Source organism: Ailuropoda melanoleuca, chromosome 9 (assembly GCF_002007445.2).
Source record: "Ailuropoda melanoleuca isolate Jingjing chromosome 9, ASM200744v2, whole genome shotgun sequence".
NCBI classification, from domain to species: Eukaryota; Metazoa; Chordata; class Mammalia; order Carnivora; family Ursidae; genus Ailuropoda; species Ailuropoda melanoleuca.
This window is the reverse complement of record NC_048226.1, coordinates 39,604,462-39,631,928: the sequence shown is the minus strand read 5'-3', so window position 1 is coordinate 39,631,928 and position 27,467 is coordinate 39,604,462. Positions and strand designations below refer to the sequence as shown.

At 40.4% G+C, this 27,467-nt stretch overlaps 2 protein-coding genes across 7 annotated transcripts in view; one reads left to right on the top strand and one right to left on the bottom strand.

Moving 5' to 3' along the window:
* Positions 1-23,323, top strand: part of CRH (corticotropin releasing hormone) — a 177,941-nt gene extending 154,618 nt beyond the window's left edge. Inside the window, exons 5-6 of one of the 3 annotated variants that reach the window (XM_034668136.1) lie at positions 19,053-21,481; positions 22,232-23,323. In XM_034668136.1, the coding sequence (XP_034524027.1) occupies positions 22,246-22,836 (591 nt within the window). In that variant the 5' untranslated portion in view covers positions 19,053-21,481; positions 22,232-22,245 and the 3' untranslated portion in view covers positions 22,837-23,323. Of the gene's footprint in view, positions 1-19,052 lie in introns of all 3 variants that reach the window. The other 2 variants (XM_019796541.2, XM_034668137.1) reach the window with 2 other exon arrangements.
* An 854-nt stretch (positions 23,324-24,177) lies between these two features.
* LOC100473935 (tripartite motif-containing protein 55) overlaps positions 24,178-27,467 on the bottom strand; it is a 42,332-nt gene continuing 39,042 nt past the window's right edge. For 2 of the 4 annotated variants that reach the window (XM_019796546.2, XM_019796545.2), the window contains one exon: positions 25,107-25,245. In XM_019796546.2, the coding sequence (XP_019652105.1) occupies positions 25,235-25,245 (11 nt within the window). In that variant the 3' untranslated portion in view covers positions 25,107-25,234. Of the gene's footprint in view, positions 25,246-27,467 lie in introns of all 4 variants that reach the window. The other 2 variants (XM_002916369.4, XM_002916370.4) reach the window with 2 other exon arrangements.

Here is a 27,467-nt window from a genome sequence, read left to right as displayed (position 1 = left end):
ATATTTGTTATTTTGAGACTTCTCTTTTCTGGGTTGAATCTCCTGTTTCCTGGATCCCCAGACTTCGGTTTTTTGTTTTCTTTTTTCAAATTTACTTGATAGGCTAAAGCAGATCGTCAAATAATTTCCCAAAAGAGGGCTGCCCCAGGTATATGAAGCCTCAGACAATTTTTGTGAGGCCTCTTTCTATATAAATAATTTTATTTTAAAAAGTATTATAAAATTCAAGACATTTGGCACATGTCAAATATAGTGTTTTGTTGGATCTAATATAGAATACTGGAAAGAATCTTATATAGTTAATATTCAATCGGTATATGTGAAGATTCTTCTTTATTCTCCATATTCTTTATTGTCAAGTGCATTATTCCTGACTATCTCCCACCATGAGAAAAGAAATAGCAATACTGTTATTACTCACGATACTTGTGAGTTCATGTGGGAAATTGTATGCATTGAAACAATATAGATCTGAATTTCTGTGAATCTGTAATACCATTATTGAATGCTGGTTATTGTTAGTTATGATGCAATATCATCCATCAAGCCACTTGTGAATATTGGCTTCTAATGCCTCCCTCAAAGGTTGTTGCCGTATTTCATTGATGATGACCACAAATGCTGTTCTTATCCAGAATATGCAGGAAAATGTGAACAATAATTTGTGTTCTGGTTATGTTGAATTTACCACTTGGAATTTTATAACATATATGTAGAGCAATACATCTTTCAAATCTGTCTTCTCTTTAATTCTTTATGCAGCAACCACTACATTCCTAGAAAATGATTATGTTAATGTTAACTGCACCCTGCCTTCCATTCATTGGCACCAGCAGAGAGGACTGTAGGAAGAATGAGAAAAGAGGTCTCGCTGGTGCAAGGAAGGGCTGTCTCTCGTTAGGCATAGATTTAGCTGACCTGGGAAAGTGTGATGTCCTCACATCAGTGGAGGCAGAAGAGAACATCAGTTGGGGTCACATAGAATAAAGGATACCTGCTGCCACCCTGGGTTGAGCTTGGGTGCTAAGGATCAGGGATAGCACCTCAAAACAAAGCCAGACAAGAGTTGACACATGGGCCCACACATGCAGCTTAAGCCAAGGGTCTGTTGGTGTTGAACTTGTCCTATATCCAGTGTTTGAGAGTCAGTAAAAATCATCATGTCACTGCCATTCTGGTAGCCCAGTCTCACATGATTCTATGAAGGAATTTATGAATCATGCAGCATGAGCATTCCGCTTGTCAGGATGCCCTCTGGGAATCAGGGTCAGCCCAGGACCTCAAGAAACCTTTTGGCATATGGGTAGGGTAGATGGTTGGAGAGCATGAGGAAGGGGATGAAAAAAGACTAGGGCCCACATGGATCCTGGTCTGGGCTAGGGGGTACCTCCCAGGAGAGTTCTGCTGACCCTGGCTGGTCTTTCAAAGAAGACACTTCTGAAGACCAGAACACATGCAAAATCAGATCTGAGCTTGGTTCTCCCCATCTGGCCTAAGTCCCAGGCTCAAGAACTTCAAGGAACTGCACTCCTAAGGGGCAGGGGCCTCAGGGTGGTTTGCTTACAAGTGTGAAATGTATTTTTCAGTTTATGCATTTGTGGAAATAGCTTTTTCCACCCTAATCCTTGATTATTAGTTTAGCATGGAATTCAAGGTTGACAATCATTTTAACCCAGAACCTTGAAGGCCTTTGTTCCACTGTATTCTCAGATCCAGTATAGCGGATGAGAGGTCTGATGCTGGTGAGAGTTTTTATTTTTTTATGAGTATCTTTTAAATTTCTCTTTTTCCTGCTGGGGCTTCTTAGTATCTTCTCTATATTACCGAAATACTGAACTTCTGTAATGCTGAGCCTAGATGTGTATATGTGCATGTGTATATGCACATATGTGACTTAGGTAACTCATTGCCTTGGACACTTGATTGGCATCTTAATTTGTACACTCATGTCCTTTGACTCTTGGAAAATCCTTTGTGATATCTCCTTGATGATTTCTTCCTCTTTGCTTTCTCTGTCACTCCATTGATCTAAGGTGAGACTTCCTGGACTGATCCTCTACATATCTTACCTTTTCTTAGTTTTTCACTTCTCTGTGTTCTACTACCTGGTTATTTTATTAGATTTTATCCATAATTTATTTGAATTTCAGAGTAATATTTTTATTTTACAATAGTTCTTCCTCATTAACTATTTGTGTTTTGTTGATGCAATAATTTTTTAACTCTTTCCAGGAATATTAATTAAAGAGTTTTTAGAAGTTATACTATGTTTTTCTAAAGTATACCTGTTCCTTTCAGAGTTATATATTCTGCTTGTTTATTTTGGTCTCTCTCTTGTGTTGTAGAATTTCTTCAGAAGTCTAATGATATTTGGCTGTTCCATCATATTTAAAAACCAGACAATAAGCTGATCTTGAGGGGTTTGTGTGTGTGTGTGTGTGTGTATGTGTGTGTAAGGGGAAGGGGAGTGGCCAATGCTTGCTGGTTGGCAGTTCCCTTTATTGTGATGTGGGGAAGTAGGCAATAGTCCTGGGGACCCATAACTGTCAGGCTGGAGGTCTTTTCTCTGTGGGCATTCCATTGCTTTGGAAAAGAATCCTCTTGTTACTTGTGAAGTAGGTGTATTAGTTTTCTAGGGCTGTTGTAACAAAATACCATGGACCATGTGGCTTAAACAATAGAAATTTATTTTTTTACGGTTCTGGAGGCTGCAAGTCCAAGATCACAGTATTGGCAGGTTTGGTTTTTCCTGAGGCCTCTCTGTTTGGCCAGCATCTGGTCATCTTCTCATTGTGTCCCCTTATGTTCTTTCTTCTGAGTATACGTGTCTCTGGTGTCCCTTCCTCTTCTTATAAATGCAGCAGGCCTACTGGATTAGGACCCACCCTAATGATCTCATTTTAAGTTAATTACCTCTTTAGGGCCCTGTCTCCAAATACACTCACAGCCTGAATTATTGGGCGTTAGGATTTCAACATATGATTTGGATTTGGGAAGTTACTTTTCTACATAACAGTATGTAGATATCTGTCAGTCTGCTAATAAGGAGAGGGTTTAAAAGTACAAGATCAGGGGCGCCTGGGTGGCACAGCGGTTAAGCGTCTGCCTTCGGCTCAGGGCGTGATCCTGGCGTTATGGGATCGAGCCCCACATCAGGCTCCTCTGCTATGAGCCTGCTTCTTCCTCTCCCACTCCCCCTGCTTGTGTTCCCTCTCTCGCTGGCTGTCGCTATCTCTGTCAAATAAATAAATAAAATCTTTAAAAAAAAAAAAAAAAAGTACAAGATCAACTGTTGGGTCACGAGCCGGATTTCTTAACTTTGGCCCCTTTGAATCTTGGGCTGCATAATTCTTTTTTTTTTTTAAGATTTTATTTATTTATTTGACAGAGAGAGACAGTGAGAGAGGGAAAACAAGCAGGGGAAGTGGGAGAGGGAGAAGCAGGCTTTCCACTGAGCAGGGAGCCTGATGCGGGCCTCTATCCCAGGACCCTGGGATCATGACTTGAGCCGAAGGCAGACGCTTAACAACGACTGAGCCACCCAGGCGCCCTGGGCTGCGTAATTCTTTGTTGTGAGACCTGTCCCGTGCGTGGAAGGGTGGTTAGCAGCATCCCTGGCTTCTCCCCACCATACACCAGTCATGACAACCAAAAGTGTCTTCAGACATTGACAAACATCCCTGGGGAGTAGGGCAAAATTCCCACCCAGTAGAGAACCAATCTGTAGCTTTCTTTATTTTAGGACGTCTTAGGACAGAATATAGGTGAATACAGATGGTCAATGCACTATATTTAAGTAAAGACTCTCCTTCCTCACAACCCAATTATAAATGAGAAAACTGAGACTCTGCGAGAGAAGAGGTAATTTGCACACAGTTGCGTCTAACAATAGTAAGTAGACATGACTGGAATCCAGTTCAGTTGGCTCCCAGTCCAGTGCCCTTTCCATGAACTCAACTCTGCTTCAGTGTGATTTATTAGTAAACACGCTGCCATTCTCTTCAGAGAGATTTCCTCTCTTTAAAGGAAAAAGTCCCCAACAAATTATTGGATCCTTTAAAATAATAAACTCTAGTAACAGCAAAAGCTTTCAGGAGGAACCCTTTTGAATTTTCTAAAAAAGAACTTAAAATCTTATCTCAGGTGGGGCACCTGGGTGGCACAGCGGTTAAGCGTCTGCCTTCGGCTCAGGGCGTGATCCCGGCGTTATGGGATCGAGCCCTACATCAGGCTCTCCAGCTATGAGCCTGCTTCTTCCTCTCCCACTCCCCCTGCTTGTGTTCCCTCTCTCACTGGCTGTCTCTATCTCTGTCAAATAAATAAATAAAATCTTAAAAAAATTTTTTTTAAAAACCTTATCTCAGTAGGAAACTGCTTTAAACTGAGAGGGTTGAGAGTAGATGGTTACTGGGTTCTATCCTCTATTAAGTGATTACAGATTAAACATTAATTTCATTCATTCATTCACTCATTCTCTTAGTTATTTCCCCAAACTCTCTGACTGAGGACAAGCTTTGCAATGTGTGTGTATGTGTGTGTTTGTGTGTCTGCACGTACACACTCAGTATCTGCCTGTTTGTGTATTGTGGGTGTGTGTGATGTCTGTGCATTTCTATGTGGCATGTTGTATGTGTGCATAAGCATTGGGTACACTAAATTTGGGTTTGCTAAAAAAGAATAAACAGAATTTTATGGGAATAGTCCAGAGTACTGCACTATTACTCAGTGCTTCCTCTAAGAACAGCACACGCTTATTCGGTGTTGCTGATATTCATCCTTTGCATCCATGAAGCACTCTGAGATCTCTTCTAACACCTTGACAGTTGGTGATTTGACCCCCAAACCCCCATCACCCAGTGTGCGCTGACAGTACTGGCAGCGAGCTGCCTGGAGGGCTCCTGCTGCCCATCAAAGTCAGCTTTGATGAGGCTTTCAAAACACACATGTGTCAGGTGTGAGAAAGCTGCACCAGTGGGCCCAGACCCTCTAATCTCATTCCCAGGAGGGGGCCAAGAACTCTACTCACTGGAGCTCATGACCTTGAGCAGCTGAAGGCATTGAATCCTGGACTGGAGAGCAGAAAGGATGCTGTGGACTGTGAGTCCCAGGAATCCAAGAAAGGGACAGATGGTTGGATAGTAGTCTGAAGGGGAAAGTACAGCCTTGGACAAAGGGCAGGGTTCAGTCATTCTTTTGTTACCATATGGGCTAATTTGTTTCATTTCTTCAAATACTATAAATTCTGTGATAGAAGAGACTCCTCCATTTTCTTTTTTTTTTTTTAAAGATTTTATTTATTTATTTGACAGAGATAGAGACAGCCAGCGAGAGAGGGAACACAAAGCAGAGGGAGTGGGAGAGGAAGAAGCAGGCTCACAGCAGAGGAGCCTGATGTGGGGCTCGATCCCATAATGCCGGGATCACGCCCTGAGCCGAAGGCAGATGCTTAACCGCTGTGCCACCCAGGCGCCCCGAGACTCCTCCATTTTCTTTCCCCATGTCTCCCACGGGCCCAGGAGAAAGTGTCTAAATACTAGTTGATTAATATATGTATCCTATTCTCTGTTTCAGTAGTACTTACAATGGGGATTTCATTCATTCATATATTCAGCAAATATTTATTGAGTGCCTACTTTTTTTGTCCTAACTTTGGGTTACAACAATGAACAAAACAGACAAAAATCCCTGCCTTTTGGAGAGACAACAAATAAATCCAATAATTAAGTAAGATAGAATGTGAGCACTAAGGAAGACATATAGGAAGGGAGTTTTCAGGTATGTGGGAAGGATGAGTTAAAATTTCAGATAGGGTGGTCCAAGAAGGCCTCAGTGATGATCTGTGTGCAGACCTGAAAGATCTCCTTGACGAAAAGAGGAGAGGTGCTTTAGATCATTTGGTAGTAAACTCAGCACGTCACTTACAAAGTGGGTGTTTGTTTGGTTTTGTGCAACATCTTCACCTCTCGGAGGAATTGATGTTTTCTTGCTTCTGTCTCGGCCAATCCTTGCAGCTGTGTTCTGAGTTCCATCATTCCCTCCTCCTTAAGATGCTTTTACTCATCAGTATGGAGCTCACCTTGCTTCAGGCTCAGGTTGAAACCTGCTTTGGTCAGCATCTCCCCAGCAACAGCCCCACACTCCACATGGAATAGTTGAGTCCAGTTTCCTGCTTCTGCCAGCACCCACAGAACCATCCTCATGCCCTTCTCCTCAGAGGTCCCAGACTGCTCTGCTGGTCTGTCTTTCAAGCTTCTAAGGCATCCGCTCCAGCTGAGTGGGCTCCCTCCCCTGAGGCCCAGCTCCCTGAGGCCCTTCACTGAGCTCCAGAGATGTCAGTACCAACTGGGCAGCACTCCCTTCTTAGAGGCCAGAGCCCAGCTCCATGGGGCCTCTCCTCCAAAGGACTGGATTCCAGTGGCTTTTTCCCATTCCTTTCATTTCCCTGGCCCTAGAGGAGATGGTTGCTTCCTGCAGTTAAAATCTCTGTGCTTTCTCAGCGTTCCCTTTTGCTTTTTCGAGCTCTTTGACCCCTGGATTTGCCTGCCAAGCCAAATGGATCTCTGTTATCTTTATATCATGGCACTTCTGTGGAGCATTTTTACTTTTCTGACTGCTCTGTCCTTCAAGAGCTCTCTTCCCTTCTGCCTCATGACACCATTCTTTCTTGGTTCTTCTTCTCACTCTTGAATTACCCCTTCTCAGTCTCCCCCACGTTCTCTGGCTACCCTTTAAATCTTGACTGTCCTCATCTCCCTCCCTGTCTTCTTTTTTCATCCTGCTCTACCTAGACCATTCCGAGCCATGGCTTCAACCTCTTATTAAGGATTCCAGTTCTCTAGCCCTGCTTAGACTTCTCTCCAGAGCTCACATTCCTATTTACAACTGCTGGTTAGATATTTCTATCTGAATATTCCCTTGGTTCTTTAGTCTCAGTAGTTCCCAAATAAATCTTCTTATCCCAAACTGCTCTCCTGCTATGTTCACCATCTGTCCCATCACCCAAGACAAAATGATGAGATACATTTGGATTTCTCCCTCTGCCCTACATCCTGCCTTTACTCGCACTTAACATTTCTTGAGGCTGTGACTTCCCTCTCCAGCTCCTGCCATAGTTCAGGTAATGCGAGTTAACACTTACAGAGCACTTAATGTGTTCCAGAACCTATATTAAGGTCTTTGTATACAACTCATTTAATCCTCACAGCAATAACTCTATGAGGTAAGTCTTACTATTATCCCCATTTTAAAGACGAAGAAACTGAGGTACAGAAAATTAATATGACCTACCCAGTCCCACAGAGGGTGCGCTCTTAACCATGCTGTTGGACAGCCTGTCAAGCACCTTGGATGAATCCTTTGCTTGCCTGAATCAGTTTCCTTCTGTGGAGTTCTTCCAGAACCTTCCTCCACCCATCTGTCAGAGTAGACTCCCTTCTTTGTTCTCACAGAGCGCTTACTATAATTTTGTTAACGTGTGTTCCTTGATGGGCAGTAAATACTTCAAGGGCAACAGGGATTTTACTTGTTGATTTTTATCTCCAGCATCTAGCATGGGGGCTGGGACATAGTAGAAGCACAGTAAATATTTTGGGGACTAGTAAGAATTTCAGTATTCTCTGGCCAGTTGAATTCAGTGGTTCGAGCCTGAACTGGGGTCTTGCTCTGGGCATATGTGTATCGGGGGAGGGACACACCCCAGGATAGTCACAGAAACAGAAGTTACCAGTGTCAGGTTGAATTTGGCCAGGTGATCTTGGTTGCCTGACAGCCTCTAGGATAATATAAGAAAACTTTGACAAGACAAAGTGTGTGACCTACTCTTGGCTTTGAGAATCCTACCAAATGGTGGGGAAGTAAGAAACAAAACTCACGGCAAAGGCAACATGCTAAATCAGCTCCGTGTGTCTTGTCTCATGTTACAAGAAAAAAGAATCATGCAAATGTTGTGTAATTGTTTGTCTTCATTATGTGAGCTTGTTCCTCACTTCATTATGCACAGAATTTGCAAGTTGCTTTCTGCTTTCCTCCCATATCAAATAGCTGATTTGAAATTTCAGGAAAGGTACATATTAATTAGCAGACCTCCATATAGCAAATATTAATTTAGAAACTGACGTGAAGCATAAACATCAATGTAATATCTGTTATAGAATGAGAAACCATATAAATGTTTTCAAGGCCCAGAGATATGGGAAGGTTGGAATCTATTTTGAGGATCTGGATAAGTGCATTTTTTTAGTAGATTGTCCCCATTGCTCCTGGGAATGACAGCAAAAGATAGATGGAATGGGATATTCAGCATAGTTTATATAGAAGAGGTGTGAGGATTAAAATTAAAGAAAAACCAAAAGCAAACAGTAAATAACTATGGATAATATCTAGGTAAGTTTCCAGGGATGTTCCCACTGAGCCCAGATGTTTTAGTTAGTGTTCTTTTGAGTGACATGAACACAAACAGTGTGATATTCCTCATAATCACACCTTATGGTTAGTGCTGAAGAAAGAGACAAACCAGGAGCATGGGGTAAATATGGGGTCTGTTCCTTTGAAACCATGTGACCCCACCCCAACCCTCCCCAGATCTCCTGGGACACCTGAGTGAGAAAGAGAAGAAGAAGAGAACAGAGGAGCTCTTTGGAGATCCCAGCACACCTCCATGCATCAGCTGGGAGACATCAGCCAAATTACTTGCCCATCCTGAGCCTCTGGTTCTTCACCTATGGGCTGTAGCTAATAACATTTCCTTCTCAGCAGAGTTCCAGTGAGATTAGAAATAAGGAAGGTAAAGGCTTCTGGAAGAAGCATAAACAAGGGAAGCCCTTATTACATTGTTCTTGACCAAAAGGGAAGTTGCTGCAGTTTCTCCAAGTTCCCAGAGGAGAAGTCTCAGTGGCTAGTTCCTGAAAACCTGCTCAGACCCTTTCAGGGCACCCTCCCCTCAGAAGTTTTCTGATAAAATCCCAGCAGATACAACATGGGCTGGCATTTTTGTATTTCATTAAAACCTCAAGGCCCCAATTTTCAGTCACTGCTTATGTTCATTCTTCTGTTGACTCTTGACCCAAAGAAGGTGCTCTGTGTTGGAGAGAGCTGACATGGTTTCAGGGGCCCTGCCATTACTTTGAGGATGTGACTGAGACTTGTGCAGACACAAGGGCCCTGCTTTGAGCCATCCCCTTCCTGGTGCTCCCAACCCCATCCTGACCAGTCTCACCACCCTGGCCCTGTACCAGGGGGCCACCTGTGTATATGAGAATGGAGGTCTCAGTGGCACCGTGCTCCAAGATCAGGAGCTGCCCACATGGTTAGGCATAGAAATAGGAGCAGGAGGAACATGACAACTCTTTTACAGAAATCTAAATGACCCAGCTTCAGGAGGTTCAGTAAAAAGCCTGTTCTTTCCCATCTTCCCTCACAAAAAGCCCTATGAAAAGTTCAAACACCTAGAAAAGCCACTGAAGGAGCCAAATAAATATATTTATGCATTTTATAAATTTAGACCAGTGGAGAGAAATACTGTTTATAAGTGCTTGAAAGGTGTAAACAATAAGAAGGTAAGAGGAAGCTAAAGGGCTGCACAAGAAACTATATCTCAGAATATTTGATGGAACAGGATGAACATAAAATTATCAAGGAAACGAAATCTGGAAGAAGCCTGCTAGTCTAGGGCTGGCCTCCTGGGAAGTTGTAAAGGCAACTGTACCTGTGCTATCCCCACCTCCTCCCTCTGACTGAATAAAAGAGGGAGGGGATCTATTTGGGGATTGATTCAGGGAAACAGATGAGTAAAGGGGATTTTTAAAAATTATGATGAATGATTATTTTCTGTTGCTTGGCCTTAGAGCAGAGACTAAGAATAAACAATAGTAAAGTCAGCCAAGAACATTTAGGGTATGGAGAAAATAAATGAACTCTCAGCCAGCTTGATGTTAGTGGTCATCCAGGTCAAATTCAGAGAATCTGACAAGTCTATAGCAGCCTGTGGGGCACTGAAGGCTCCTATTAGGAAGTGAAGGGCTATCTGACCTTAGAATAGAAAAGAGATATATATATTCTTGTATTTTATTTTTTATTAGGAATGTTGTTGTTTTTAACCTCTCCTTATAAATGTAAAATTCCCCTTTGAGTACACCTACTTTCAGGTAAGTGGATAAATGATCAGGCTAAGAGTAGAAGTTTCAACACAGAAATAATCCTTAAGTGAGCAGACATCTACCAAGTAGAGTAACACCAGCCAAACAGATATTTCCCAACTCAAAATTATGCTATTCCTGAGTAAAAATATGTCTTTGTTTGAGAAGACAAGGCAGAACCTGAAATGCATATTGTTAAGTGAAAGAAATCAGTTTGAAAAGGCTACATACTGTATGATTCCAACTGTATATCATTCTGAAAAAGGCAAAATTATAAGGACAGTATAAAGATCAGGGGTTGGAGGAAGGGAGGGAGGGAGGAAGGCACGAATAGGTGGAGCACAGGGGATGTTCAGGGCTGTGAAGTGATTCCGTGTGATATTGTTATGGTGAACACATGACAGGATGCATTTGTCAAAACTCACAGAATATACAACACAAAGAGTGAACCCTAAGGTAAACTATGGACTTTTATTAGTAATAGTGTATCAACACTTGTTCATCAATTGTAACAAATGTAGCGTACAGTGCAAGATATTAGTAATAATGACATCAATAGGAGAAAACTAAGGTGGAGGGGGAAAGAGTATATGGGAATTCCTTGTACTTTCTGCTCAGTTTTTCTGTAAACCTAAAACCGCTCTTAAAAAAATAAAGTCTTTCAATCAATTTTTTTTTCTTAAATCATCTGGGTGGCTGAAAAACCTCTGGTATTAGAAAATTTTAGTGATTACATTTATTTTATTAATAAACATTAAGCCTAATAAATATTGAGATAATGCTAGGCTTTGAGGAGCTGAGATTAAATAGAATCACTGCCTTCAGCAGTAACAACAACCACATCATTAGCTCACAACAATAATACCTAATATTTATTGGTTGCTTCTTATACTCTAGGCTCTGAATTCACTATTTCATTTAATCCCAAAACCCTATGAGGGACAAATAAAGAAAGCAACATTTTATATTGGCTTGACAAATATGGAAATAAGTTTGGAAAATTTAAATAACTTGTCTAAGGTCACCCACCTAGGAAATAATAGAGTCAAAACCGTATTGAGGTAATCTGACAACTGCCAAATCAGAAGTCTAGTGGGCCCCCACAGGAACAGAGAGCCAGGTAACATTCTTTATTCTATTTATAAGGCTGCTTTGAAGAGTTTTGTTATTAGTGAAATCCTCAAGTAAAGATAGTAGAACAAATTCATTATAAACAGGGATTGGATATGGTTCTGCCTCAAAAAGCTGAGTAACTCTTTTTACAGAAGAAATCTATCAGATTATATAGTTGTATTTCTCCATATAAATTTGAAAAATCCCTTTATTGCAATTATTGTTGTTGCTGTGAAGAGCACATTAGCACAAGACAGAACTTTACAGCTATTGAGAATTAAACTACAAGGAAAACAAGTTGGAAAATGAGGTAAGCCTCAAATATCTATATTTAACTTTATATGAATAGGAGCATTAAACTTCACTGCTGCTCAAGGCCATTAAAATCTTTTTCATTTTCCTGGGAACACTGTTTCTCAGATCACTTCTGAAATTCATGCAAAAGAGAACAGTGACTCTGGCAAATGAGACAGATCCTTTCTTCCCCACATATAGGTTTCATTTAACCATCCTTTCAAGGGTTCGTTGACTCACAATTGTGAGACCACCTTGAATTAACATAGTCCTTCTCTTAAGTAGGACATAGTCAATCTAACCACCAGCAAACACCACGTGTAAGCATTGTACCAGGAGTTACGGACGGCAGAGTGGGAAGTAATCTCACAAAGAGCTAGAAAACAAACAAGCACATACACATGAGAAAATAACTGTAGATCTCATAATGAAAGCTAACATCACATTTCCCACAGGTGGATGACAGAAGCCTTGGAGATGAAAAGAGCTTGCAGCAAGATTCAAAAAAGGTCTACACCCACAACCAGGAACAACATCTTTGAAATACACAGCTCCTAAATGTTGACTGCTCATTGTCTCTGTCCACCTTTACACCCCTCACTGCCTCCTGCCTCTTGAGTGACCACATTTTTTTAGTGAAAAACCCAGTATCACCCATTGCAATCAGTTTTGTCTAGGACACTTCTGCCTTCTCATACCCAAAGAAGGCCCTCCTTTGCAAGGTGGGCCCCACAGATTTTGACTGGGTTAAATTACTATAGAGACTAACTCCTTTTCCTCACTAGGAGGTGTACAAACAGACCTGACCATTTATGGGTGGTGAGGGAAGGCTCTATAGCTCCTTCCCAGGTGACTCTTCCCAGGGCAGATAATCCTGAGAAGCACTGGAAATAGACATCTCCCCATACCTTGAAATCCTCTCTTCAAGGGTAAAAGTATCGTCTTTAAAGTTTCTCTGAGAGTGGTAGAAAATGACTCAGTAGCTCTAGTCATGTACTTTAATATGGATGCCAAAGAAAGTATAGGTGGACTCGCATAAAATGCCTTGACTTACTATATCTCCCAACTAGTCCCTCAGTATACTTGCTTTGTGGTCAAATAAGTCTGAGAAATGCTGAAGACTTGAATATTTACAATGCAGGAAAAATATTTTAAAGTACTAGAAACTTCTGCAGTAAAAAAACCTTTATTTACATCCCCCTCCTCTGTTTTTTCCCTTTGTAACACCAGTAACTTCCTAGGAGAGCTCTTTGAGAAATCTTTCTTTAGAGTCAAGAAATGTCCATGAATATAAATACTTATGCAGGGTGCTTGGCTGATGGATTTCTTTCTTATGACCAACTATTGTAAGATGATTAGTTCCTGCAAATTGCCCTTCATGACAGAAAGTTCACACACATCTTCTCACTGCCCTCCATCCATTATCCGGAGCCTAAAACAGAAAATTCGATGTATTATGATGTAAATAGAAAGGTCAGTCATGTCTATCAAGGCAAGGGCTTGTTAGAGAAGCAGAAGCGTGCCTCTTTTCTGTTGCTCTGAGTCATCTCCCCGAGTTAGTTACTTCAACTTTTGGAAAAAATTAAGGGACAAATAACAAAATCCTTGCCATTTTCTGAGGAAGGGAGACGAGGCACCCAGTGATTTCTGGATGCTGAGAGAATTATTGACTGATGGGGAACTGAAAGAAAGCCCTGACCCTACAGATCCCGAAACAGGAGTGTGGCTGCCCACAGGCAGTGTCCCAGGCTCCTGGAGCAATTATAAGAGACCCTGCCATTGTCTTGTACAGCTCTTGGCATCACTGGCATGAGAGAGGCCCAGTGGTAATGACCTGCAGACCATAAGTTGTTTATCTGCCTCCTTGCTCCTTTAATCTCCTCTCTAACAATCTACTCTCTACTTCTCTATTCAGAGAAGTCTTTCCAAAATACATGGGTGTTTACCTCCCCTCCTTCTGAGATCCCATTAAAATGGTAGTATAAACCCCAAATGATAAAGTGAATAGGATGAGGACCATAAGCAGGTAAGAGGGTTTAACAAACTTCTGAAATAAGGAGAGCAGAGAAGATGAAGTGGTATCTGAGGAAACAAGGCACAGGGCTCAACTATAAAGGGTCTGCAAAGGGGTAGCTGAGGAAGGAGAACAGAGAAGATGGAGTGGTGTCTGAGGTTAAGAGGTAAGGTAGTCATTGCAGAAGGCACACAAAGGAGCAGGCAGCTGAGGAATGATCCCACCTACAGAACCCAGGAGGGACTCAGGACTTAGAAATTCCAAGTTTTGCTAAAGGTAGGAAGGAGAAAAGGGATCAAAATAGGGAGAATACGAAAGTCTATATATGGAATAGTTAACCCCCCTTCCAACTTTTCTCATCTTTGTGGAGAATGTTGAACATTCATATATCTACCTGTTAGGCAAAAAGCAAAGAAATAAACATTTGTAAATTATGTTGTTATTGGCTGAATTTTATCCCCCCAGCATTCATTTGTTGAAATTCTTACCCCCAGTACCTCAGAATGTGATTATATTTGAAGATAGGGACTTTAAAGAGGTAATTAAAGTAAAATGAGGTTGTATGGATGGGCCTTAATCCAGTATGACTGGTGTCCTTGTAAGAAGATGAGATTAAGACACATTCACAGAGGAAAGACCATGTGAAGGCACAGGGAGAAGATGGCCATCTGCAAGACGAGGAAATAGGCCTCAGAAGAAATCAACCCTGCTGACACCTTAATCTTGGACTTTTAGCCTCTAGAGATGTGAAAAAATTCTGTTTAAACCACCCAGTCTATGGCACTTTGTGTTGGCAGCTTTAACAAACTAATACATATATTTTCCTCAACTGAAATTGAATAGTGTCACAGAAAAGTTCTCTGTAATCTGACATTGATGGATATTCCCATAGTAGTGACTGTTTCACCATCCGATCACCCTTAAGGGACAGCTGCTTGGTGACAAGGTCCTTGTTCTTCACAGATAGTTCCCAGCCAGCTTTGTGTCACATAATTCTTAAATATGAGAGTGCCACCATTTATACATAGGTTGCCTTAAGAGATTTAAGGGAAGTCTCCAACATAAAACAGAGAAACCAAGATAAATAAATTTTTTAAAATGACCGTGGATGGAATAGATAATTCAGAGAAAGAAGGTTAATGTTTCCTAGTTAATATTCTTGAAGAAAGTTGAGAAAAGATTACACTATAAAGCAAAAATAAGAGCTATGAAGAAAGGATGGAGAAAGAATAAAAAGCCTGGAAATTGAATATATGGCTGTAAAATAAAACTAATTGAAGAGCTGGAAGATATTTAGGAGCCCTCCCAGAAAGTAGAACACAAAAGAAAGAGCCCTAAAAGGGGACAATATAATTAAACACAAAGGGCCAACAGGGAAGGAACATTTTACAATAAAAGTCCCAGAAAGAAAGAACAGAAAGCAGAGGAAATTATCATAAAAAGTAATGCAAGAAATTTTCATACACTTGAAGAGGAAGAGTCCCCAAATTCAAATGGATAAATGAAAAAAGACCCAGTATCATTGTGAAATTTCAGAACATCAACAACAAAGAGAAAATACTAAAATCTTCAAGTGAGAATGAGAGAGAGGAAAAAGGGTCCTGTAAAAAAATGAGAATCAGAATGACATTGGATTTCTCATCAGCAGCATTGGATGATGAAACACAGGGAGGAATACTTCCAAAGTTCTAGAGGAAGATTGTGTTCAACCTGGAGTTGTGTACCTTGGTAAAGTATCATTCAAAACAATTATATGGGTAAAATAAAATCATTTTCAGAAATGCAAGAATTCAGAAAATCTACTTACCATACATCCTTTCTTAGAAAGTTAACTGTGGATGTGCTCCAGCAAGATACATTCAGAAATCAGGAAGAAATAAATCACGTGATTCTTTTTTTTAAATAATAATTTTTATTATGTTAGTCACCATACAGTACATCCCTAGATTTTGATGTAAAGTTCCATGATTCATTACTTGCGTATAACACCCAGTGCACCATGCAATATTGCCCTCCTTAATACCCATCACCGGCCTATCCCATTCCCCTACCCCCTCCCCTCTGAAGCCATCAGTTTGTTTCCCAGAGTCCATAGTCTGTCATGGTTCATTCCCTCTTCTGTTTACCGCCCCCCCTTTCTTCTTCCCTTTCTTCTCCTACCGATCTTCCTACTTCTTATGTTCCATAAATGAGTGAAACCATATGATAATTGTCTTTCTGTGCTTGACTTATTTCTCTCAGCATTATCTCCTCCAGTGCCATCCATGTTGCTGCAAATGTTGTGAAATCATTCCTTTTGATGGCTGAGTAATATTCCATTGTATATATGGACCATATCTTCTTAATTCAGCCATCTGTTGAAGGGCATCTCAGCTCCTTCCACGATTTACCTATTGTGGACAGTACTGCATGAACATTGGGGTGCATATGGCCCTTCTCTTCACTATGTCTGTATCTTTGGGGTAAATACCCAGTAGTGCAATTGCTGGATCATAGGGTAACTCAATTTTTAACTTTTTAAGAGACCTCCGCACTGTTTTCCAAAGTGGCTATACCAACTTGCATTCCCACCAAAAGTGTGAGAGGGATCCCCTTTTTCCACATCCTCTCCAACATTTGTTGTTTCCTGCCTTGTCCATTTTTGCCATTCTAACTGGCCTAAGGTGGTATCTCAGTGTGGTTTTGATTTTAATTTCCCTGATGGCTAATGATTTTGAACACTTTTTCATGTGTCTGTTAGCCATTTGTATGTCTTCATTGGAAAAGTGTCTGTTCATATCTTCTGCCCATATTTTGATTTGATTATTTGTTTCCCGTGTATTGAGTTTGAGAAGTTCTTTGTAGATCTTGGATACTAATCTTTTATCTGTAGTGTCATTTGCAAATATATTCTCCCATTCTGTGGGCTATCTCTTAGTTTTTTGACTGTTTCCTTGGCTGTGCAGAAGCTTTATCTTGATGAAGTCCCACAAGTTCATTTTTTCTTTTGTTTCTCTTGCCTTTGGAGATGTGTCATGAAAAAAGTTGCCATAGCCGATGTCAAAGAGGTTGCAGCCTATGTTCTCCTCTAGGTGATTCTATATAATGAATTCCATTGAGAATTCAATTCTGTGCATCAAATTTACAAAGTAACCAGTCTAAAAGCAGCATGTTATAGTGCTCAAGGAGAGGGGTCTTAAAAAAGAGAGGGAGGCTGGATAGATTACTTGTCATGATAGAAAATCTGAAAAAAAAAACAAAACAAAAACCAGGAACAAAATTAAGGCAGTGATTCTAGGAAAAATCAGACTGTTGAATATAAAAAAAAGATTATTTGATAGAACAAAAACAAGAAAGGAAATATAATCAGAGTCTATGACTTTGTTATGCAGCGAACAACTTTTACATAGTCAATGATTAAAAACTATATTGCATTTTAGCTTTTAGATCAATCTATAGTCAAAACACAGAAGATTTAACTATGATTAGAAAAAGATTAACACTGACAATCTAGAAGTAAAAGTACCGAGGAGAAAGCCTGAGAGATCAAGGTGCAGGAAGCTGTTTGAAAAGCTGAAGTGATACTAATATTCTCATTTACCATCTGGAAGTTAAGAGATATTATTTATTTATATTTGAAAGATCAGGAAATGATTCTGTAGATGTATTACTTAAAGGTACAAGGGCAAGATGTAGAAGAAAAATTACAAAGCAGGTCATTAGTTTGGTGATCTACAACGAGGAATGTATAGAAATTGCAGTACATCTCCTTGCAGTCAATAAAATGTATGTCATTTAGATATAGGAAAATGTTTGGGATATTTTAAATGAAAAAAAAAAGACCATAACATTTTAGTTATAAAATATTCATCTAGCTATTTCTTGGTGGTAGGCTTATGGGTCATTTTCTATACTTCATTCAACACGTTTTCTGTAGTTCATCCATGTAGAAGGTGTATTGGTTATCTACTATGTTTTGTCACTGTGCTAGGGGCTGTGAGTATTGAATATGGAAGTTTTTAAAGACACTCAAGCCTCTGCCACACAGCTTACAGTCCAGAAAGGAAGATACATATTGTACCAGTAACTATTTAAAAATGTGAACTCTATAATGGAGGACATTCATGATGTTAGGAGAGCATTGAGCACAGGTCCTAAACCTAATCTAGGAATCTGGAAAAGATTCCTTCAACCAACGACTTTAAAGTTTTAAATAAGAGATATTTGTTTTATTTATTTTTTTAAAGCAGAGATTCAAAATTAGAAGCATATTGTTATCTCAATTATATAAATATATGTGCTCAGGAAAAATTCTCAAGGGACACAAAATATTAACTGAGATTATCTTTCAATTTTGGAATCTGAGGAATTTTATATTCTTTATACTTTTCTGATTTTTCCAAGTTTCTACAAGGAGGATGAGAGGCTTTGATAATAAGAGTTAGTGTTACCGATGAAGTAGTTAGGTATTTGTGCTGTTTGAGATCCTCTCCCTAGTCCTACCTGTGGAAGCTGAAGGCAGTTACTAATCTATCTGAAGCACAGTTACCAAAACATCTGTCTACCGTAGGCATTTTTAAAGACTGTCATTGGAGATGGTAGATTCCTTTCCACAAATGTTTCAGTTAGCAAACTTTGAGACTGTCTTTCTTTGCCATGCATTTTGCTAATAGAAGCACAATGTTGGGATCCTCCTTGAAAGTGCAAGGAGATGCAGATGACAGAGATAAACCCTGCAGTTACCTGTTATTTATGGTATTTCTTTATTTATTGGACTACTGTCCCATGTCTTTTAAATTTAACTATATCCTATAGTATGTTTTTATCGAAAAAATGTGGTTTAAAATGTAAAGTAATCCCCATTTTTATGCCCATGTTCCTTGGGTTGTGTTTTTAGGTTCTAAAAGCATTTAAATTGGTTCTCCAATGACTAGTTATTCCTACATGTAGGATCAAATCTATCAGTGGTGATTTTTATGGACTTGGACATTTAGTTTACTGCACATAAAAGTTCTCTGCATCACATTATTTCTCTAATCACACATTTATATCATTATTTTGAGAACCTCATAACTCTGTATTTTATCCATGGATCTTTTTTCTCCAACATGAACTAAGGTAGAAGATCAAATTAATGCATCTTAAGTTGACAATACATTTACAGACCTCATGTTATAACTACAAAATTCAGTTGAAAGGTAAATTGCAGCGTGTGCACCTCTGGGTGCCAGGTGCCAGGGCATCATCAGCATGCACAGAAAATCTCTGTGCTCATGCCTTAGGAGATTTATTAATGTAGGGAAAGTCTAGGATTGGTGTGTGAATGTATCGCTTTATCTAACTTCATCTTCTCACTTCTATTTGTTTGTGTGTCTCTGCTAGGAAAGCGGGGAGGTACAAAGGGTATTGTTACATTACAGAAATAGTACAGGCTGCTAGTCAAAAGAACTGGATTCTAATTCTGACTTTACCATTAACTAGGTAAGTCACTTAACCTCTCTGGTTCTCATTTAAACCAGGTCATCTCTTCAAGTCATTTCTGATGTAAATATTCCATGATTTGATGAGATCTTACTTTTGGATAAATCGTGAGTAAGGGCTGCTCTGCCCAGTTCCTCCTCCTCTGGGATTCAGGCCTTTGTCTTCACCCCCATTCAAAGCCACTCTGTCCACCATCAGCTACCTACTCCAGGAAAATCTCATAGCAAGAATTCAACAGCGATGAGGAAGCTATACTAAGACAGCATCCTTCATATGGCCCAAAGGAGAGAGATCTGAAGGGGTGTGGGGTTAGTCAGAGTCCAAAACATGTACCTTCTCTGGAGGAACCTCTCAGGCCTTCCCAGCTTCACTCATGGTCTTATCCCTTTCCTAGTTCTTCTTCTGTATCCATTTACCCAAACTTCTTCCAAATCTACTTCCACCTCCAGATTGACCTCTAAGTTGATTTGGCCATTGCGGACAGTGAAGGGGTCATAAAGGAAAGTAAGGAAAAAGTTAAGATCCATTCGAAGGGAAAAAAAAGCTCACAATAACAAAAAGCAAGTTTCTGTATGCCCCCTATCAACATAAAACACTAGTTTCCTATAGAAGCTCGACCATTTCCTATAATTCTGATTTTCTATTAACAACCTACATCTTTCCCAGAAGACACATTTCTTTGTTCTCTTATGTACATTTCATCTAAAAGTACATTCCATAGCACAATGATCCAATTATGGGCTGAATTCTTTGGAAACTGCCAACATTTCTCTTTCTACCTTCCTTTTGTTTCTAAGAGCAATTGTGGAATAGTATAGACCTAAAATGGGAGTTGAAATATGTATTGCATCATTTGTCATGTAGCTACAAAGGAAGCAGCAGGGCTAACCAGATATGAGCAACAGGAGATTTCTGATAAATAACTCATGGTTATCTAGAAGCTGAATTAAATCACAGACACCACAGTTTGGAATTGCATTTTGAACTGCAAAATTAGAGGTAACTGCCTCCTACTTATATGATAGTGTCATTTTAATTTGAAATTTGAGTATGATTTTATAAGCTTAGCATTCCATTCTGTGGTAGTGCAGAAAGCATTTATGTATTTATCAGGTTTTCATGCATTTAAATTTGGAAAAAGAGATGACCAAAAAAAAAAAAATCTGGATGTCCCTGATGTAGATAGTATAATGGATGTTGATAGTATTTAGAAATAAAATGGATGAGATTACCTTTTTATGGGCTCAATATTCATCAATGAAAATGTGCAACTGATGAGTTCAGCCCTGTTATCAGACAGCTTAAGACTTTCCCAATTTAGAATAGGAAGTTAGAATGGATGCTTCTCTCACTGGGTTTGCATCAAATAGACCAAATGAAGATTGTACAACTCATGCACCTATCACTTAACCTTCCTCTCTCTAATTTGGGAATAGAAAAATCCACAATTAATTTTGGATTTTGACAGGAGACAAAGGAGGAGCAGTGAAGTTCTGGGGGAATTTAAAATCTTGCTGCATCTCCAGCTGACCCTAGTTTGGGCCACTTCATCATGGAAGCATCTCCTGCCCATCATTTTTAAAAACTTGAGCCTCATTTCAAGAGACTTACTGGTCTTGCTTCTGCAGACTCATAATTTCTTTATTTGCTCTTGGGAAGAAAAAACAGGTAGAGGTTTAAAAGCTAGATATCCATACAATCCCATCTCTTTGTCATCATTCTTAACCAGGCAGAAAGCTGATGGGACACTTTATCTCTAGCAAAGGGGTATTTTCAGATACTGAGGTGTTGCCAGAGACAACTGGTTAGAGAAGTTAGAAGGGAGAGGAAAGAGGAGGATCCAGATCCAACCCTTATAACTGGTTGCTGTTTTCCCCATAGGACTGTGCATTGATAGACCTCCGGTCCCTCACACTTTCTTTTTCCCTCTCCTCTCATTGGATGTCTCTTTCTGACCCCAAATTTGACCTTTCATAGTAAGAGGTCAGTATGTTTTCACACTTGGGAAATCTCATTCAAGAATTTTTGTCAATGGACAAGTCATAAGAAGCCCTTCCATTTTAGGGCTCGTTGACGTCACCAAGGAGGCGATAAATATCTGTTGATATAATTGGATGTGAGATTCAGTGTTGAGATAGCAAAACTCTGCCCCTCGTTCTCTGGCAAGGCCCTATGATTTATGCAGGAGCAGAGGCAGCACGCAATCGAGCTGTCAAGAGAGCGTCAGCTTATTAGGCAAATGCTGCGTGGTTTCTGAAGAGGGTCGACGCTATAAAATCCCACTCCAGGCTCTGGTGTGGAGAAACTCAGAGCCCAAGTCCGTTGAGAGACTGAAGAGAAAGATAAGAGGGGAAGAAAAAGAGAGTGAGGACAGAAAGAAGGGAAGAAAACCCCCGAAAAAGCCCCGGAGACGTTCCTCTGCAGAGAGGCGGCAGCGCCCCACTCACCTGCAGAAGCACCTCAGAAGGTAGGGAGCGCCTAGACGGAAACGCGCCTCCAACTTTGCATTGCCTGAGCGGCCATGGTGTGCGCGGCAGAGCCGGGTGTCCCTGTGAGGGCATGTGTGTGAGTGTGAGTGTGTGTGCGTGCCTGTGTATGTGTTTGCTGACTGTGTCTCAGGATTCCGGTAGTAGCCAGGATGTGTCAAAAGCAAACTTAGACGGCTGCTAATCGTTATTGGACCTGCCAGTTACTCCTCGCTGGCATTGTAGACGAGTCCCCCCCATCGATCCGGACCCCTGAGAGAAGGACGCAAGGTCTGGGATGGAGCAAGAGGAGGAGGCGGCAGCAGTTCTCAATTTGGAGGACAACGCTGAAACATCCGGAAAGGGGAAGGGGGAGGGGGGTGGATGAGATCTAAAATTTGTAATCTTCTGTAGAGCTCAGGGAATCAGTTTCGGGGGTCGTTAGGGGACTCAGAGACCCTTCGAGGGTCTCTAAAGAAGAAGGGTCACTCCAGCCTGACGAGGGGCTGAGCTTTGCTGCTGAGCCCTGTAGGCGTCCCCTTTCCTGTCCCCCCTCATTACTCCAACTCTAGAAGTCCTTGTTCGAGAGCTTCAGCACCGCGGACAGTGCCTGCGCGAGCCCCTGAGGCACGTCTGTGGATGTCGTGTAGGAAGACCCCGAGCGCACCTCCCATTTGAGCTAAACTCTGACCAACTCTTTCTTTCTCTCTTCCCTTCTCTCATTCCGCTCTCCGCCCACCTCTGTGCAGCAGCGAACGCCCCTAACATGCGGCTGCCGCTGCTCCTGTCCGCGGGCGTCCTGCTGGTGGCCCTCCTGCCCTGCCCGCCATGCAGGGCCCTCCTCAGTCGGGGTCCCATCCCGGGCGCCCGGCAGGCACCGCAGCACCCCCAGCCCCTGGATTTCTTCCAGCTGCCGCCTCAGCCCCAGCAGCCCCAACAGCCGCAGGCTCGGCCCGTCCTGCTCCGCATGGGGGAGGAATATTTCCTCCGCCTGGGTAACCTCAACAAGAGCCCCGCTGCTCCCCTCTTGCCCGCCTCTTCACCTGTCGCTGGCGGCAGCGGCAGCCGCCTTTCGCCGGACGAGGCGGCTGCCAACTTTTTCCGCGCGTTGCTGCAGCAGCTGCCGCTGCCCCGGCGCCCGCTCGACAGCCCCGCAGGTCCCGCGGAGCGCGGAGCCGAGAACGCCCTCGGCAGCCGCCAAGATACATCGGAGAGGGAGAGGCGATCCGAGGAACCTCCCATCTCGCTGGATCTCACCTTCCACCTCCTCCGAGAAGTCTTGGAAATGGCCAGGGCCGAGCAGTTAGCGCAGCAAGCTCACAGCAACAGGAAACTGATGGAGATTATTGGGAAATAAAACGGTGCGTTTGGCCGAGAAGATGCAGCATTTAGCACAAAAAAAATCTAAAAAAATTAAAATAATACAGTATTCTGTACCATAGCGTTGCTCTGATACCATTTGTTTATTTTTTTATAGCTTGAAGCCTAGACAATATACAGCAAGAGAGCCTATACTCCTTAATTAGCATGCACAAAGTGTATTCACGTGCAGTAACAGCAACAAAATGTTATTTGTATTGTCTACTTTTAGTTTCCATTTCCAGGTGTCTTTAATGGTGTTTAGAAAGTATAGACCCAGAAGGAAATGTTTTGAAGCAGACAGAAGTCACCCAATTTATTTTGTTGTGGTCTTAGCCAAAGAGAATGTCATTCTCTTGGGTGGGTGAAACAAAATCTGTAAGCTCTTTGAATCAACCTTTCCTTGTAAACGTTTCAGTAATAAAACATCTTTCCAATCCTTGGTCAATTTGGTTGTGTAAGAGAATGTTGAATATTTATATTTTTAATAAAAGCTGCAAAGGTAATCATGACTTTATTTTTCCTTTTCAATGTTCATAGGAGTAAAACTCTCAGCTCCTGGCTTCCTTCACCCTGACTTCAGCACAAGAGAAAACAAAACTCCTTGCATTAATTTCGTACTAAAAATACAAATATACGGCAGTGGCTTACACAGATACTGCAATTGACTCTCTGTTACCTCAGATTACTTCTCTGAGGTTAAGATAAATAATTTGGGAAGTTTCTTCCAGCTTTAAGACTTGATAATTCTATGAGTGGAATATCAATTCGTAATGGAAATAATAATTAATCCTGATTAACTATAAGATGTTAAATAATTGTAGAGGGCGGGGAAAGACAAAAGGCAAAGAGGAGAAGGGTTCGCAGGGCATTTCTCCAAACTATAGGGCCAACACTGCTTGTTTTGTTTTTGTTTTTAGTATGAGAAAGACTCACTTTATCAAGCTACTACTTTGGTACCATAAAATATACTTTTTCTATGCTATTTTCCAGTGCCTACTTCTAATAGGAGAAACTTGATAGCCGCTCCACTTAAAGCAATGAATTTAATTGCTATGAAATGGCACTTGGGAAAATGTTTCATATAAAAAAATATTTTGACTGTAATAAAAACTTCACAAATGCTCTTCTCATTTATGTCTATACCAATCCTAATCACTGTAATTCTTAAGAATATAAACTATGCATTTCTAAAATGGAACAGGCACATCCAATTAGTTTTACAATGCATTTATCTTTGGTAGTTGAGTTATAACTTACAAAAATTCAGTTGAATGTTTAATATTCCAAAATTAATTTGGATGTATGAACATGCTTCTTCCCTTGGGTCCTTTTGAATACACTTAACTAATGTATTAATAAGATCACATGAAACACCGAATAAGTCATTATAAGACTAAGTTGTTAAAAACAGCATTTATTTAAGAGTTCATACAGAATAAAGTAATACTTATGTTTTGAAAGAGGCATTATGGTGGGACAAATAAAGCATGATTTAAATATATGTATGTATTTTAAATGTGTATTTTGTGTATATGTATATTTAAATACATGCAGTTATTCTACAGTTCACCAGGTTGGTGCCTCAGTAAATACATAAGAAAGTAGACAGTTCCTGTAGGAAATTCTTTTTCAATTTAAGTGCTTGATATCTGCACATCTAAGATTAGAAAAATGTCACCAGAAATGTCCTAGGCCTTCAGCTGGACTATGAAAGTGTCACCAGAGTTAAGGAACATTTCTGGATATACATCCAGTGACACCTGTTATGGAAAAGAGTAAATCTTTGTAAAATGTTTCATATCTTTGGTCAGTGATTTACCTTTTGTCCATATACTGATAAATCAGTCACTTCTGAATTAACACTGAATTTCACTGACCAACTGCATTGTTGAAGAAGAAAGAGAGTAAGAGCTACTATGATATTATAACAAAAGCCAGTGCCTATTAGAGACAAGAGTGTAGTGCACACTTTTTCAACACTTGCCATTTGTTACAGATGCACACACACGTATCACACCTACATACTCTTCATAAGGTTTCCCACACAATAAAAGATTTGCATAAGATCAAGTTTCTCTTTTCCAATCCTTTCGGCAACTATTTTCTCAGAATTGTTTTCCCTCTGGAAAGTCATCTGGAATTAAAGGGTTTTTTGTTGTTGTTGCAGAAGTTCTGTTCAGAGGTCCCTTTCATCACCTGCATCATATTAATTTCATCTAGGTTCCCTGCTGCTGGTGTGCGTCTCAGCCAGGCAGACAGAGGGCAGCAGCTGGAATGAACATCATTCATTCAGGGAGTTCAACCAGGAAAAGGAGAAGACATGACGAGCTGGCTCAGAATCAGCTCCATTCCCACTCCCTGAAGCTGCGGCCTGTACCTGGAGGGGAGGGTCCTCAAATCCAATCTGCAATAGAAGAAAATCTGGATCAGAGGAAGAAGAGCCTAGTTCTTTTGGGTTGGTCCAGTCACTTTTCTACTCAGGAGAAAGGATGATAATAATAATTATTATATAGAACATAATTATTATTAGGGATGGAAAGCAAGCTCAGGCTGTCTTGGCTATGGCCAAGAGCCATGAAAATAATTCACGCTCATGATCCAAAAAATGGCAGCAGTAATGCATGCAGTGGAAGGAAGTTCTTGGGAAAGAGTCCAGGCTATTTTTTTAAGTCCACTTGTATACAATTTATGGAGATGAAAGTGTCATTGAACTAACAGGAATTTGCGTTTAGGAAAGTCCACAGTGTACAACATGATGACCATAGTTAACACTGCTGTCTGACATATTTGAAAGTTTTTAAGAGAGTAGATCCTAGGAGTTTTCATCACAAGGGGAAAAAAATGAGGAAAAAACTCATTTTTTTTCCTTTTTTCTTTTTGGCATCTATAGGAGATGATGGATGTTAACTAAACTTATTGTGGTCATCATTTCATAATATAAAGTCAAATCACTTATACCTTAAACTTACACAGTGCTATATATTATATATGTATATGTAAATGGTGTATTTCTTTGCAAAGCTGCAGGCTTAGTTTTGAGCAAATCATGAATGAAAGAACTTTTTTTTTCTTTAGACAATAACATCTAATGACATCAAAATTTCTAAAGAGAGATCTATCTTTTATATAGATATCTATATAAAAGGTATCTATCTTTTCTGGATACCAGACAAATACCGTTGTGGTTTTGAAGTCATTGATCAATCTAATCTTATAAGGGAAATTTATTTCTGTTGTTTTGAGTTTAAAAAATAATAATGAAATGGGAGACAGTCATAAAGAAGTCTTGCTGAAATGCAATTTGATGTATATACTCAGACTCTTTGCATTTAAAGGTACTCTGACAAACACAGTTCTTCCTAGAGCTACCGAGGATGGGCTAACATATTCTGATGACTTCACTGGTAAAATTATCCTGCTGGATTAGAATGGCACTGATTTCAAAGCAATGAGGTAGGCACATGCATTCAATGCAGAAGCCTGGGGTGATTTTGTGAAGTTGCTGAATGAATGGACAATAGAAAGCTGGCATGACAAAGCAGAATTTTGGTAAGTACGCTGTGTTGTTGCCACTTAAAATAGTTTCGAGTGAAAAATGAGTGCTTTTCCTACACCATCCCAGAATTCACCCTAAATGTATGTTTTGGGGTAATGTTTCAAGTTCACTAGAATTGTCCCAAGTCCTTATAGTTTGGGGAGTATCCTTCCAACTGCCATGTTGTTCCTTGATAGAAAGTTTAGAAGGGCCATGAAATCATACTTAGTGACAGCAGAATAAAACTGAAGCAAGTAGTTTTCCATGAAGTAATAGTTGAGACATCAAGTGAAATTGGGCTTTTTTAGAAAGGCTGTATTATGCTATCAGATTCTATTTGGTAATGGATTAGCTACCTCCGTGTCCATGAAGTTGGTGCAGAAAAAGCAATATCCTGGCAGAATCCTGTGCCTGCTTGTGCACATGAAACTATTCTCTTCCCCACCGTAGTCAACCTTACTCTAACTAATCCTAAAAACAAAAAACCAAAACCAAACCAAAGTAAAACAAACAAAATAAAAAACAAACAAATAAACCCTCAACCCAAGTGATCTGGACATATCAGTCTGTAGCGACCTTTTTTAAACCATGTTATAGGAATGAATACTGAATTCTGCCTAAACAGACCATCAGTGTGCATTTTGTAGCCTCTTTTCCTTGAAAGCAATCCCTAATCTCAAGGAATCTTCCATGACAGCTGTTCTGAAATATCTAAGGGGCAAAACTAGTTGGGTAAGGTATTTGCTGTAGAGGGATACAATCTTTGCAAAACTGCTGGTGGCTAACAAACCAGTTGGTACTGCTTTTGGGATTTGTGTATATTTTTATGCTTTTCTGTACTTGAGATGAAAATCTATCTTCCATTGAAAACATTCTAGCTGGTCGTACCTGGCAGCCTTCAAAATTTGGTATCCAGTAGTTTAGTTTGCTCCTTTTACATCCCCATGTCTCAGGCAGTTATTAGATTTCTGTCTGAACGATATGGACAGATATTGTCTTTCAGGGAGGAAAGGCCAGTGCCAGAGTGGGTGCCAAGAGCAGAGATTTATCCCGAGTATTTTCAGGTGATTACACCATCTCTTTGGTCTTGT